Here is a 15,624-nt window from a genome sequence, read left to right on the forward strand (position 1 = left end):
CTGCGTTAATACAGACAGTTTCTCCACTGTAATACAGAAAGGGAATACACCAGTAAAGAGCACTGTGTTAATATGGACAGTATATTGAGTGTAACACAGAAAGGGAATCCACCAGTAAACGGCACTGCGTTCACAGAATCATAGAAAGGTTACAGCACGGAAGGAGGCCATTTGGCACATCGAGCCCCCGCTGGCTCTATAAAAGAGCAATCCAGCTAGTCCCACTCACCCGCCGTTTCCCCATAGCCCTCCAAATTTTTTCCTTTCAAGTGTTAATACGGACAGTATCTCCACTGCAACCAGGAAGGGAATACACCAGTAATCAGCACTGTCTTAATACGGACAGTATCTCTACTCTAACACAGAAATGGAATGCACCAGTAAACAGCGCTATGTTAACAGGGACAATATCTCTCCTGAAACACAAAGGGAATACAGCTGCAAACAGCACTGTGATAATACGGACAGTATCTCTACTGCAACCAGGAAGGGAATACAGCAGTGTTAATACGGACAGCATCTCTACTATAACACAGAAAGGGAATGCACAGGTAAACACCTCTATGTTAATACGGACAGTATATCGACTGTAACACAGAAAGGGAACGCACCAATAAATAGCACTGTGTTAATACGGACAGTATCTTGAGTGTAACACAGAAAGGGAATGTAGCAGTGAACAGCACTGTGTTAATACGGACAATATCTCAACTGTAACACAGCAAGTGAATACAACAGTAAACAGCGCTGTGTTAAAATAGGCAGTATCTCAACTGCAACACAGAAAGTGTATCTACCAGTAAACAGCGCTATGTTAATACGGACAGTATATCAAGTGTAACACCGAAAGCGAATCTACTAGTAAACAGCGCTGTATTAATATGGACAGCAGCTCTACCGTAACACTGAAAGGGAATACATCAGTAAAAGATGATCTGTTAAAACGGACAGTATCTCTACTGTAACACAGAAAGGGGATACACCGGAAAACAGTACGGTGATAATACGGACAGTATCTCCACTTCAACTAGGAAGGGAATACACCAGTAAACAGCACTATGTTACTATGGACAGTATATTGAGTTTAACACAGAGAAGAAATCCACAAGTAAACAGCGCTGTGTTAATACGGACAGTATCTCTACTGTAACATAGAAAGGGAATCCACCAGTAAACAGCACCTTGTCAATACGGACAGTATCTCGAGTGTAACACAGAAAGGGAATGCAACAGTAAACAGCAATGTGTTAACATGGACTGTATATCAAATGTAGCACAGAAAGGGAATCCACCAGTAAACAGCACTAAGTTAATATGGACAGTATCTCTCCTGTAACATAGAAAGGGAATGCACCACAGTAAACAGCATGGTGATAATACGGACAGTATCTCTACTTTAACACAGAAAGGGAATACACCAGTAAACACGCTGTGTTAATATGTACAGTGTCTCTCCTGTAACACTGAAAGGGAATCCACCAGTAAACAGCACTGTGTTAACACAGACAGTATCTCTACAGTAACCACTGAAGGGGAACGCACCAGTAAAGAGGGTGTGTTAATATGGATAGTACATTGAGTGTAACACAGAAAGGGAATACACCAGTAAACAGCACAGTGATAATGTGGTCAAGTATCTCTACTGCAACCAGGAAGGGAATGCATCAGTAAACAGTACTGTGTTAACATGGCCAGTTAATATGGACAGTATCTCTCCTGTAACATAGAAAGGGAATGCACCACAGTAAACAGCATGGTGATAATACGGACAGTATCTCTACTTTAACACAGCATGTGAATACCACAGTAAACAGCGCTGAGTTAAAGTAGACAGTATCTCGACAGCAACACAGAAAGCATATCTACCAGTAAACAGCATTGTGTTAATACGGACAGTATATCGAGTGTAACACAGAGAGGGAATCTACCAGTAAACAGCATTGTGTTAATACGGATAGTATCTCTACTGAAACACAGAAAGGGACTACAGCAGTAAACAGCAGTGAATTAATACGGACAGTATCTCTAGTGTAACAAATAAAGGAAATATACCAGTAAACAGCGCTGTGTTAATACGGGTAGTATATCGAGTGAAACACAAAAAAGGGAATCCACTAGTAAACAGAACTGTGTTCATAGAATCATGGAAAGGTTCTAGCACGGAAGGAGGCCATTCAGCCTATCGAGTCCGCGCCGGCTCCATGCAAGACCATTCCAGCTAGTCCCACTCCCCCGCCCTTTCCTCAAGGCCTGGCAAACTTTTTCCTTTCAAGTGTTAATAAGGACAATGTATCGAGTATAACACAGAAAGGGAATGCACCAGTAAACAGCACTGTGTGAATATGGACAGTATCTCTACTGTCACACAGAAAGGGAATGCACCAGTAAACAGCACTGTGTTAAGACGGACAGTATCTCTACTGTAACACAGAAAGGGAACGCACCAGTAAAAAGCCCTCTGTTAATAAGGGCAGTATATCGAGTGTAACACAGAAAGGGAACGCACCAGTAAAAAGCCCTCTGTTAATAAGTACAGTATATCGAGTGTAACACAGAAAGGGAATACATCAGTAAACAGTACTCTGTTAATACGGACAGTGCATCAAGTGTAACACAAAAAGGGAATCCACCAGTGAAATGAGATCTGTTAATACGGACAGTATCTCTACTGTAACACAGAAAGGGAATGCAGCAGTAAACAGCACTGTGTTAATACGGACGATATGTAGAGTGTAACACAGAAAGGGAATCCACCAGTAAAAAACACCCTGTTAATATGGACAGTATTTCTACTGCAACCAGGAAGGGAATCTACCAGTAAACAGCACTGAGTTAACATGGACAGCGTCCCTACTGTAACACAGAAAAGGAACGCAGCAGTAACCAGCGCTGTGATAATACAGACTTCATCTCTAATGTAACACAAAAAGGGAAAGCACCAGTAAACAGCACGGTGATAATATGGTCAGTATCTCTACTGTAACACAGAATGGGAATACACCAGTAAACAGCAATCTGTTAATAAGGACAGTGTATTGAGTATAACACAGAAAGGGAATACACAAGTAATCAGCACTGTGTTAATACGGACAGCATCTCTGCTGTAACAGACAAGGGGATTACACCAGTAAACAGCACGGTGATAATATGGTCAGTATCTCTACAGTAACACACAAAGGGAATACACAAGTAAACAGCGCTGTGTTAATACGGAAAGTATATCAGGCGTAATAGAGAGGGAATCCGCCAGTAAAAAACGATCTGTTAATACAGACAGTATCTCTACTGCAACACAGAAGGGGAAAGCACCAGCAAACAGCACTGTGTTAATACAGACAGTATCTCTACTGCAACCAGGAAGGGAATACACCAGTTAACAGCACTGTGTTAATATCGACAGTATATCGAGTATAGCACAGAAAGGGAATGCACCAGTAAACAGCACTGTGTTAACACGAACAGTATTTCTACTGTAACACAGAAAGGGCATGCAGCAGTAAAAAACGCTGCATTAATATGGACAGTATCTCTCTGCTAACACAGCAAGGGAATACACCAGTAAACAGCACTATGTTAACATGGACAGTATCTCTCCTGTAACACAGAAAGGGAATACACCAGTAAACGCCACTGTGTTAATACGGACAGTATTTCTACTGTAACACAGAAAGGGAATGCACCAGTAAACAGCGCTGTGTTAATACGGACAATATCTCTACTGTAACACAGAAAGGGAATGCACCAGTAAATAGCATTGTGTTAATACGGACAGTATATCGAGTATAGCACAGGAAGGGAATACATCAGTAAACACCACTGTGTTAATACGGTCAGTATCTCTACTGTGACACAGAAAGGGAACTTCCCAGTAAACAGCAGTGTGTTAATAATTACCCAGTAAACAAGGCTGTGTTAATATGGACAGTATCTCTACTGTCACACGGAAAGGGAATACACCAGTAAACAGCACTGTGTTAATACAGACAGCATCTCTGCTGTAACACAGAAAGGGAATAGATAAGTAAACAGCGCTCAGTTAATACAGATAGTGTATTCAGTGTAACACAGAAAGGAAATGCACAAGTAAACAGCACTGTGTTAATATGGATAGTATCTCTACTGTAACACAGAAAGGGAATACACCTGTAAACAATGCTGTGCTAATACGGACAACATCTCTACTGCAACACGAAGTGAACACCCCAATAAACAGCACTGTGTTAATACGGACAGTATCTCTACTGTAACACAGAAAGGGAATACACCTGTAAACAGCACGATGATAACACGTACAGTATCTCCACTGTAACACAAAGGGAATACACCAGTAAACAGCACTGTATTAACATGGACAGTATATCGAGTGCAACACAGAAATGGAATCCACCAATAAACACCACTGTGTTAATACGGATAGTATCTCGAGTGTCTTCTGCAGAGATAAAAATATTTTGAAATGAACCAAAATCACAGTGGAGATAACACAAATTCAAACTGCTCATGTTTCATAACATAAGCATCACATCGAACAGGTCTTAAATGTCTATTCTCCTTGTTTGTCCTCCTTCAGGTATTGAATCACAGGATCATACAGCCCGGAAGGAGGCCATTCAGCTCATCCTGCCTGTGCTGGCTCTTTAAAGAGCTATCCAATTCGTCCCACTCTCCCAATCCTTCCCCATAGCCCCGCAAATTTTTCCTTTCCGAGCACGCATCCAATTTCCTTTTAAATCTGCTTCCACCCCCTTTCAGGCAGTGCATTCCAGATCATAACAACTTGCTGATTAAAAAAAATTCTCCTCATCTTCTCTTTGGTTCTTTTGTGAATTATCTTAAATTTGTTGTCCTCTGGTTACTGACCCTGCCGCAAGTGGAATCAGATTCTCCTGATTTAATCTATCAATCTCCTCGTATTGATACAAACACATTTCTTCAAATCTTTTTCAAAATTTTGGCTCCTAATAATCACATTTATCCAAGTAAACTTTGCCTTCTAACCTCGTTATTTGGGATACTAGATTTTACAGAGACAAAAGGTGAATCTGATTATGTAAAAACTTAATCACAAGCCAGTTGACAAGACAGAATCAATTAACCCCAGGACATCTGAAGATGAGAGCAGCAGCATTAGCAACCCTAATGAATGGCCTTGGACAGTACAAATCATCTTGTGAACTACCATTTGCTACATCAAGCTTAGTCATTTTCCATATATTTGATAAGCATAAGCCCTCATTACTTTATTCCGCAAGTCACATAACCTTCCTAACTGTGGTTAAGAATTCATATTCTAGCATGTGCCATTACAGACAAGAATAGCGGACAACTTGTACCCACAGCAGAGTAAGTAGAAATGCAAGAATTGCCCACGATTCCGCATCTCTGTGCACCTCCCATTGCTTCATTGAGAATTTTTGCATTGAAATGCCAACACTTCATGCCAACCACCAGAGTGGCAAAAAGCACATGTTTGTACATAACTTGTGGGTTTCTTGGCTGTGCCCTGAACTGAGAGTAAAGGGCAATCAGCGTTGAGGGACATAGGAATAGGAGTAGACCATTCAACCCCTCGAGCCGTGGTCAGACCACACTTGGAGCACTGTGAACAGTTCTGGTCTTCATATCACAAAAATGATATAGAAGCACTGGGGAAAGTGCAAAAAAGATTTACAAGGATAATACCAGAACTGAGAGGTTATAACTATCAGGAAAGATTGAACAGGCTGGTGTTCTTTTCTCTAGAAAAGAGAAGGCTGAGGGGGTGACCTGATAGAGGTCTTTAAAATAATGAAAGGGTTCGGTAGGGCAGATGTAGAGAAGATGTCTCCACTTGTGGGGGAGTCCAAAACGAGGGGCCATAAATATAAGATGGTCACTAATAAATCCAATAGGGAATTCAGGAGAAACTTCTTTACCCAGAGAGTGGTGAGAATGTGGAACTCGTTACCACAAGGAGTAGTTGAGGTGAATAGCATGGATGCATTTAAGGGGAAGCTAGATAAACACATGAAGGAGAAAGGAATAGAAGGATATGGTGATAGAGTTAGATGAATTAAATAGAGTGGGAGGACACTTATGCGGAACATAAACACCCGCATATTGGGTGGACAAACAGGACCTCGGAGCTTTTTTTTGTTTAAAATAGTGCTCAGGGCTGCACCAGGCACCCAAAAAGCGCACAGAGCTGAACTCAAGCAGCAGCCCCCTGACCAAGATTAGGCCGCTGGAGGCAAACATTAGTCGACACACTTCCAACCTGAATGAGGCAATTTTATGGGCAAGTTGAAATGTTGTTTAAATGATTCATAGTTTTTACATTATGTAATTTTTATCTGTGTGTAGTAAGCTGGGCAGAGCCAAAATAGAAGCTAAACATTTTTCAAAATTGCTTGATTGATTTGCCTTTACCTTTCTTTTATTGACAGCTTTTCTTACTGTCCATTGTAGATTTTTGAATTTCATCATAGACAGCTTTTTATTTCTTTGCTGCTGAATTAAGGACATGAAATTTAAGCCAATAAACCCGAAGTGCGACACAGAAATTTGCCCTTGTACACAGGACGCCCGGAAGGTAAGGGACAGGAAATGCAGGCAGTCCGTACTGTTTTTATACTTCTGCCAGAGATCCCATGGAAAAAGGTTGGGAGTGCGTTATATCACACATTATTTTGCTAAAATGGAGCCTTGCCCTTAAAGGAACACATAGTCTCACTTTTGTTCAGTAAACTGAGATTCAGGCTGTAGTTTTCACTCGTTGTTTGGGCACAGAATTTTGCTGAATGTGCTCTTCACTTCCAGGTCAGCAGTGGAGGTCAAAAGCACCCAGCATTTTAAGGTTGTTCTGCATCTGCAACCAAGTGTGAACACAGGAAGAGAAGGAGGAATGGGCCATTCAGCCCATCCACCCAACACCACCATTCTGTGAGTCATGGCAGCTCTCATCTGTTTAAATCGTAAGCCCCTGCCTTTTCTTCAATCTCCCTCAATGCTTAGTTTCTAAATACTTATCCAACTCCCTTTTGAAAACCTTAATTGATTTTGCATCTATTGCCTTTTGGGGCAGAATGTTCCACATTATCACAACCCTTTCTGTGAAGACATTTTTCCAGGATTCACCATTAACCAGTTCAGCTCATGATCTAAGATTCTGCATCCTTGTTCTGATCCCCCTACTACAGGGCAGAGCCATTAACCATGTACCCTCTCAATTCCTTTCATTATTTTAAAGACCACCTCTAAACTCCTCTCCCGCTAACCCCCGCCACTATCTCCAGAGAGTACAACCAAAGTTTACCCAGCTTCTCATCATAGCTCATAACCTTAATCTGGGGTAACAACAGGGTGATTCACTGTTGGACTTTCTCGAAGGCTCAGTACACAATATATCGGTTGTGCCATTTTAACTTGTGACTCACAGAAAGAAAAGATTGTGTCCTACAGGTTGTGACATGTACATAGAATTTATATTCACAATGCATATGGAATACGTTAAACTTCCTCAATAGACAACTTTGGTTTACAGAGTTTATTTCATAAACCTGACACTACAGGACAAAGGTAACAGTTATACTTTGCTCCAAAAGTGAAATAAATTCTGTATTCGAAGATTCAGTAATCAACATTTGCAAAAATGATGCGCTTAATTATATAAAGCAATGAAATCACGGAGACATTCTTAATGAAAAAGAGCCAGAGCCAAGTCCACAGCACCATGGGTAGCCACAACAGGGGGGGAGGAGGAAGGTCAGGGGAGCAATAGTGATAGGGGATTCTATAGTTAGGGGAACAGATAGGCGTTTCTGCAGCCGCAGACAAGATTCCAGGATGGTATGTAGCCTCCCTGATGCCAGGGTCAAGGATGTTAACGAGCGGCTGCAGAACATTCTGGAGGGGGAGGGTGAACAGCCAGAGGTCATGGTCCATATCGGTACCAATGACAGGTAGAAAGAGGGATGAGGTTCTGCAGGCAGATTTTAAGGAGTTAGGAAAGAGATTAATAACCAGGACCTCAAAAGGTAGTAATCTCCAGGTTACTCCTGGTGCCACGCACTAGTGAGTATAGAAATAGGAGGATAGAGAAGATGAATGCATGGCTGGAGAGATGGTGCAAGAGGGAGGGCTTTAGATTCCTGGGGCATTAGGACCGGTTCTGGGGGGAGAAGGGACCTGTACAGGCTGGATGAGTTGCACCTCAACAGGGCCGGGACCAATGTGCTCACGGGGAGGTTTGCTAGTGCTGTTGGGGAGGGTTTAAACGAGCTTGGCAGGGGGATGGGAACCTGAGCTAGATTCAGAAGGGAAAGAAACAGAGCTGGAAATGGAAGTAAGTTAGTAAGTGAGTTTGGAAGGCAGAGGAAACAAGGGTTAGAAACTAGACAACCAAGGAGTTTGGCAGTGCTCAACGCAAGGAGTATAGTGAATAAGGCAGATGAACTAAGGGCACAGATAGATACGTGGATGTACGATATCTTAGCTATTACGGAAACATAGCTTACAACAGGGGCAGGAATGGCAGCTCAGCCTGGTTACAGGGATTTTAGACGAGATAGAGAGGGGGATAAAAAAAAGGGAGAGTGGCAATATTGGTTAAAGAAACAATTACGGCTGTGAGGAGGGATGATATGTTAGAAGGACCATCAAATGAAGCCATATGGGTTGAGCTAATGAACAAAAAAGGGGCAGTCACACTGCAGGGAGTGTACTATGGACCCCCATACAGTCAGAAGGAGATAGAAGAGCAAATATGGAGGCAAATTTCTGAGACGTGCAAAAACAATAGGGCAGTAATAGTAGGGGATTTCAACTACCCTAATATTAACTGGGACACAAACAGTGTGAAGGGTTTAAAGGGCGCAGAATTCTTAAATTGCATTCAGGAGAACTTTTTTAGCCAGTATGTAGCAAGCCCAACAAAAGCGGGGGGCAGTTCTCGATTTAGTTTTAGGGAATGAAACTGGGCAGGTGGAAGGAGTATCAGTGGCAGAGCGTTTTGGTGGTAGTGATCATAATTCAGTTACATTTAGCATAATTATAGAAAAGGACAGAGATAGAACAGGAGTAAAAGTTCTAAATTGGGGAAAGGCAAATTTTACTAAGCTGAGAAGTGATTTAGCAAAAGTGGACTGGAATCAACGACTTGAAGGTAAATCAGTGTCAGATCAGTGGGGGGGGCATTCAAGGGGAAGATTCACGGGGTGCAGAGTAAACGTGTTCCCACAAAGAAAAAGGGTGGGGCTGCCAAATCTAGAGCCCCCTGGATGACAAGGAGCATACAGGGTAAGATAAGGCAAAAAAGGGAAGTTTATGTCAGACACTGAGAGCTCAATACTGCAGAAAGCCTAGAGGAGTATAAAAAGTGCAGGGGTGAAATTAAAAAGGAAATTAGGAAAGCAAAGAGGGCATGAAAAAATATTGACAAGAAAAATTAAGGAAAATCCAAAAATGTTTTATAAATACATAAAGAGCAAGAGGATAACTAAGGAAAGAGGAGGGCCTATTCGAGACCAAAAAGATAACCTATTTGTGGAGGCGGAAGATGAGGGTATGGTTCTTAATGAATACTTTGCGTCTGTCTTCACAAAAGTGGGAGACGATGCAGAGATTGTAGTTAAGGAGGAGGAGTGTGAAATATTGGATGGGATAAACCTAGTGAGAGAGGAAGCATTAAGGGGTTTAGCATCTTTGAAAGTAGATAAATCGCCAGGCCCGGATGAAATGTATCCCAGGCTGTTAAAAGAAGCAAGGGAGGAAATAGCGTAGGCTCTGACCATCATTTTCCAATCCTCCCTGGCTACAGGCATGTTGCCGTAGGATTGGAGGACTGCTAACATTGTACTGCTGTTTAAAAAGGGAGAAAGAGATAGACCGAGTAATTATAGGCCAGTCAGTCTAACTTTGGTGGTGGGCAAATTATTGGAATCAATTCTAAGGGTCAGTATAAATCGTCATTTAGAAAGGCACGGGTTAATCAAGGACAGTCAGCATGGATTTGTTAAGGGAAGGTCGTGTCTGACTAACTTGATTAAATTTTTTGAGGAGGTAACAAGGAGGGTCGATGAGGGTAGTGCATTTGATGTAATGCACATGGATTTTAGCAAGGCTTTTGACAAGGTCCCACATGGCAGACTGGTCAAAAAAGTAAAAGCCTATGGGATCCAAGGGAAAGTGGCTGGTTGGATCCAAAATGGGCTCAGTGGCAGGAAGCAAAGGGTAATGGTGGACGGGTGTTTTTGCAACTGGAAGGCTGTTTCCAGTGGGGTCCCGCAAGGCTGAGTACTAGGACCCTTGCTTTTTGTGGTATATATTAATGATTTGGACTTGAATGTGGGGGGCTTGATTAAGAAGTTTGCAGATGATACAAAAATTAGCCGTGTGGTTGACAGTGAAGAGGAAAACTGTAGACTGCAGGAAGATGTCAATGGACAGGTCAGGTGGGCAGAAAAGTGGCAAATGGAGTTCAATCTAGACAAGTGTGAGGTAATGCATTTGGGGAGGGCAAACAAGGCAAGGGAATATACAATAAATGGGAGGATACTGAAAGGTGTAGAGGAACAAAGGGACCTTGGAGTGCATGTCCACAGATCCCTGAAGGTGGCAGGACAGGTAGATAAGGCGGTTAAAAAGGCATACGGGATACTTTCCTCTATTAGCCGAGGCATAGAATATAAGAGCAGGGAGGTTATGCCAGATCTGTATAAAACATTGGTTAGGCCACAGCTTGAGTAATGCGTACAGTTCTGGTCACCACATTACAGGAAAGATGTGATTGCACTAGAGAGGTTACAGAGGAGATTTATGAGGATGTTGCCAGGGCTGGAGAATTTTAGCTTTGAGAAAAGATTGGATAGGCTGGGGTTGTTTTTTTTTTCGAACAAAGGAGGCTGAGGGGAGATTTAATTTAGGTATATAAAATTATGAAGGGCCTAGATAGAGTGGATAGGGAGGACCTATTTCCCTTAGGAGAGGGGTCAGTGACCAGGGGGCATAGATTTAAAGTAATTGGTAGAAGGGTTAGAGGGGAGCTGAGAAGAAATTTTTTCACCCAGAGGATGGTGGGGGTCTGGAACTCACTGCCTGAAAGGGTGGTAGAGGCAGAAGCCCTCAACTCATTTAAAAAGTACTTGGATGTGTGCTTGAAGTGCCGTAACCTACAGGGCTCCGGACCAAGTGCTGGAAAGTGGGATTAAGCTGGATAGCTCTTTATCGGCCGGCACGGACACGATGGACTTAATGGCCTCCTTCTGCGCTGTAACTTTCTGTGATTCTATTCTATGAAAGACTTGCACTTATATAGCGCCTTTCATGACCTCAGGATGCCTCAAAGCACTTTACAGCCAATGAAGTACTTTTGAAGTGTAGTCACTGCTGTAATGTAGGAAACACGGCAGCCAATTTATACAAAGCAAAGTCCCACAAACAGCAATGCAATAATGGCCAGATCATCTGTTTTTAGTGATGTTGGTTGAGGGATAAATAATGGCCAGGACACCGGGGAGAACTCCCCTGTTCTTCTTTGAAATAGTGCCATGGGATCTTTTACAACCACCTGAGGGGGCAGACGGGGCCTTGATTTAACGTCTCATTCAAAAGACAGCACCTTCGACAGTGCAGCACTCCCTCAGTACTCAGAGATGAGAGAGCTACCAACTGAGCCACAGCTGACACCATGAATACTTAAGAACATGAGAAATAGGAGCAGGAGTAGGGCATGCGGCCCCTCGAGCCTGCTCCGCTGTTCAATAAGATCACGACTGATTGTTGACCTCAAGTCCACTTGCCCGCCCAATCCCCGTATCCCTTGATTCCTTTAAAGTCCAAAAATCTATCAATCTCAGCCCTGAATATACTCAACGACTGAGTATTTACAGCCCTTTGGGTAGAGAATTCCAAAGATTCACAACCCTCTGACTGAAGAAATTCCTCCTCATCTCAGTCCTAAATGTTCGACCCCTTATTATGAGACCATGCCCAATAGTTCTAGACTCTCCAGCCAGGGGAAACATCCTCTCAGCATCTACCCTGTCAAGCCCCTTCAGAATCTTATATATTTCAATGAGATTACCTCTCATTCTTCTAAACTCCAGAGAATATAGGCCCATTCTACTTAACTTTCCCCTTAGGACAACCCTCTTATCCCAGGAATCAATCTATTGAACCTTCGTTGCACCGCCTCTAAGGCGAGTATATCCTTCCTTAGATAAGGAGTCCAAAATGCATGGTAAGTTTGTCAGTTCCTATAAGTGTAAATTGCATATTGCAAATACTGTGCATTATGGCAGAATAAAGTCTCAATGTACATTAATATGACATTAATAGACCAGCAAGACATAACTAAACAAGGAACTTACTTCCTGTATGCGCACTTGACGTTGTAACCTGCTGCAGAGTTCATCACAGGGATTCCGAGATCCTGATAGACCTGCTTCCACACAGCACCACTTTCAATCTATGGGCAATAATTCAGTAGATGAGTCATTGCAACAAAAAGAAAGCAGCAAACACATTCTAGCCTAGTATGCAACATAATTCAAAAGCACATGCATGAAATATAATGCCACACACTGTCTAGAGCAGCTGACACTATACCAAGTTATAAAAACAGAAAATGCTGGAAAGGCTCAGCAGGTCAGGCAGCATCTGTGGAGAGAGAAACAGAGTTCACGTTTCAGGTCGATGATCTTTCGTCGGAACTGGGGGTGTTAGAGATTTAAAATTTATAAGCAAGTACCGAGCCAGGGGAAGGGTGGCAAGGAAAGAACAAAAGGGAGAGGTCTGTGATAGGGTGGAGGACAGGAGTGATTTAATGACACAAGGGATGATAGTGCAAAGCAAAAAGGAGTGATAATGCAACAAGTAAAAACACAAAGGATGGGTCCAGAGAGGGTGTAAATAGTTACAGCAGGATAGCAGAGGAGGAGGGAAGCCTGGAAAATTTGGTAAAGTGGAGAAGGTTGCCATGGCCCGGGAGAGTGGTGGAGAAAGTTGGGCACGGACCAGCTCCCCCACCCATTACCGATAGGTAATACCCACTCACCCTGAGCACCAGCCCACACTTCCCCCACTCCCCACACGTTACTGATAGGGAATACCCATCCTAAGCACCAGCACACACCTCCCCGCCCATTACCAATAGAGAATCCTCACCCACCCTGAGCACCAGCCCACACCTCCCCCACTTCCCGCCCGTTACCGATAGGGAATCCCCACTCACCCTGAGCACCAGCCCCCACCTCCCCCACTCCCAACACGTTACTGATAGGGAATCCCCATCCTGAGCACCAGCACACACCTCCCCGCCCATTACCAATAGAGAATCCTCACTCACCCTGAGCACCAGCCCACACCTCCCCCACTTCCCACCCGTTACCGATAGGGAATCCCCACTCACCCTGAGCACCAGCCCCCACCTCCCCCACTCCCCACACGTTACTGATAGGGAATCCCCATCCTGAGCACCAGCACACACCTCCCCCACTTCCCACCCGTTACCGATAGGGAATCCCCACTCACCCTGAGCACCAGCCCACACCTCCCCCACTTCCCACCCGTTACCGATAGGGAATCCCCACTCACCCTGAGCACCAGCCCCCACCTCCCCCACTCCCCACCCATTACCGATAGGGAATCCCCACTCACCCTGAGCACCAGCCCCCACCTCCCCCACTCCCCACACGTTACTGATAGGGAATCCCCATCCTGAGCACCAGCCCCCACCTCCCCCACTCCCCACACGTTACTGATAGGGAATCCCCATCCTGAGCACCAGCACACACCTCCCCGCCCATTACCAATGGAGAATCCTCACCCACCCTGAGCACCAGCCCACACCTCCCCCACTCCCAGTGCAACCATCCTCCATTACCAGCACCTGCTATCCGAGAAAATGGGAACGGTGGTTAATATCTAAAGTTGTTAAACTCAATGTTGAGGCCAGAAGGCTGTAAAGTGTCTGGTAGAAAGACTAGGTGCTGTTCCTCGAACATGCGTTGAGCTTCATTGGAACAGCGTAAGAGGCCAAGGAAGGGAAGGGAAAAGTCGGAGATGGACCATGTGACATAAGGGAGGGGTGGAAGTTAGAAGCGAGAGCAAGAAGTGACACCAACACAGACATTATTGTACCAGGAAAAAAGGTGAGGGAGGGGACTTGAGTAGGACTGGAACAAGGAATGTTCCACGCATCCCATGAAAAGGCAGGCATATCGAGGACCCATACAGGTTCCCATAGCAACAGCTTTTATTTGGAGGAAGTGAGTAGTAAAGGAGAAGTTGTTCAATGTAAGAATGAGTTCAGCCGGGTGGAGGAGGATGGTGGAGGATGGGGACTGGTTGGGTCTCCATTCAGAGACGAAACAGAGGGCCCACAGCTGCCCTGGTGAGGTATGGAGGTGTAGAGGAACTGGACGTCCTGGTGAGGGATGCAGGTGTAGAGGGACTGGACGTCCTGGTGAGGGATGGAGGTGTAGAGGGACTGGACGTCCTGGTGAGGGATGGAGGTGTAGAGGGACTGGGCGTCCTGGTGATAGATGGAGGTGTAGAGGGACTGGATGTCCTGGTGATGGATGGAGGTGTAGAGGGACTGGACGTCCTGGTGAGAGATGGAGGTGTAGAGGGACTGGACGTCCTGGTGAGGGATGGAGGTGTAGAGGGACTGGACGTCCTGGTGAGGGATGGAGGTGTAGAGGGACTGGACGTCCTGGTGAGGGATGGAGGTGTAGAGGGACTGGACGTCCTGGTGAGGGATGGAGGTGTAGAGGGACTGGACGTCCTGGTGATGGATGGAGGTGTAGAGGGACTGGACGTCCTGGTGAGGGATGGAGGTGTAGAGGGACTGGACGTCCTGGTGAGGGATGGAGGTGTAGAGGGACTGGGCGTCCTGGTGATGGATGGAGGTGTAGAGGGACTGGACGTCCTGGTGAGGGATGGAGGTGTAGAGGGACTGGACGTCCTGGTGAGAGATGGAGGTGTAGAGGGACTGGACGTCCTGGTGAGAGATGGAGGTGCAGAGGGGCTGGACGTCCTGGTGAGAGATGGAGGTGCAGAGGGGCTGGACGTCCTGGTGAGAGATGGAGGTGTAGAGGGGCTGGACGTCCTGGTGAGAGATGGAGGTGTAGAGGGACTGGACGTCCTGGTGAGAGATGGAGGTGTAGAGGGACTGGACGTCCTGGTGAGGGATGGAGATGTAGAGGGACTGGACGTCCTGGTGGGGGATGGAGGAGAGGAACTGGACGTCTTGGTGGGGAACAGGGGTGTAGAGGAACTGGACAGCCTGGTGAAAAGGAGACGGTCAGGGTCAGGATAGTGGAAACGGTTAAAGTGGCGGAGGGCGTTGGAAGCGTCGCAAATGTAGGTTGGAAGAGACTGGACAAAGGGAGAAAAAATAGTCGAGATAAGAAGAAATAAGTTCCACGGGGCAGGAACAGGCTAAAACGATGGGTCTACCGGGGCAGTCCTGTTTGATGATCTTGGGAAGGAGGTAGAAGCGGGCTGTGCAGGGTTGGGGGGCTATGAGGTTGGAGGCTGTCAGGGGGGGGGGTTCCAGACAAGACGTGGTCAGTGACGGTCTGGCAAATTATGGCTTGATGTTCAGCGGTGGGGGAAGTTGGAGGAGGTATCGAAGAGTTGGCG

The 15,624-nt window shown here is 45.1% G+C and overlaps 1 protein-coding gene across 3 annotated transcripts in view; it reads right to left on the reverse strand.

Annotated features, from left to right (window-relative positions):
- Positions 1 to 15,624, reverse strand: part of arid4b (AT-rich interaction domain 4B) — a 147,091-nt gene that overhangs the window by 42,377 nt on the left and 89,090 nt on the right. For all 3 annotated transcript variants that reach the window (XM_067984117.1, XM_067984115.1, XM_067984116.1), the window contains exon 15: positions 12,348 to 12,445. In XM_067984117.1, the coding sequence (XP_067840218.1) occupies positions 12,348 to 12,445 (98 nt within the window). The remainder of the gene's footprint in view (positions 1 to 12,347; positions 12,446 to 15,624) is intronic.

Source organism: Heptranchias perlo, chromosome 5 (genome assembly GCF_035084215.1).
Source record: "Heptranchias perlo isolate sHepPer1 chromosome 5, sHepPer1.hap1, whole genome shotgun sequence".
Taxonomy (NCBI): Eukaryota; Metazoa; Chordata; class Chondrichthyes; order Hexanchiformes; family Hexanchidae; genus Heptranchias; species Heptranchias perlo.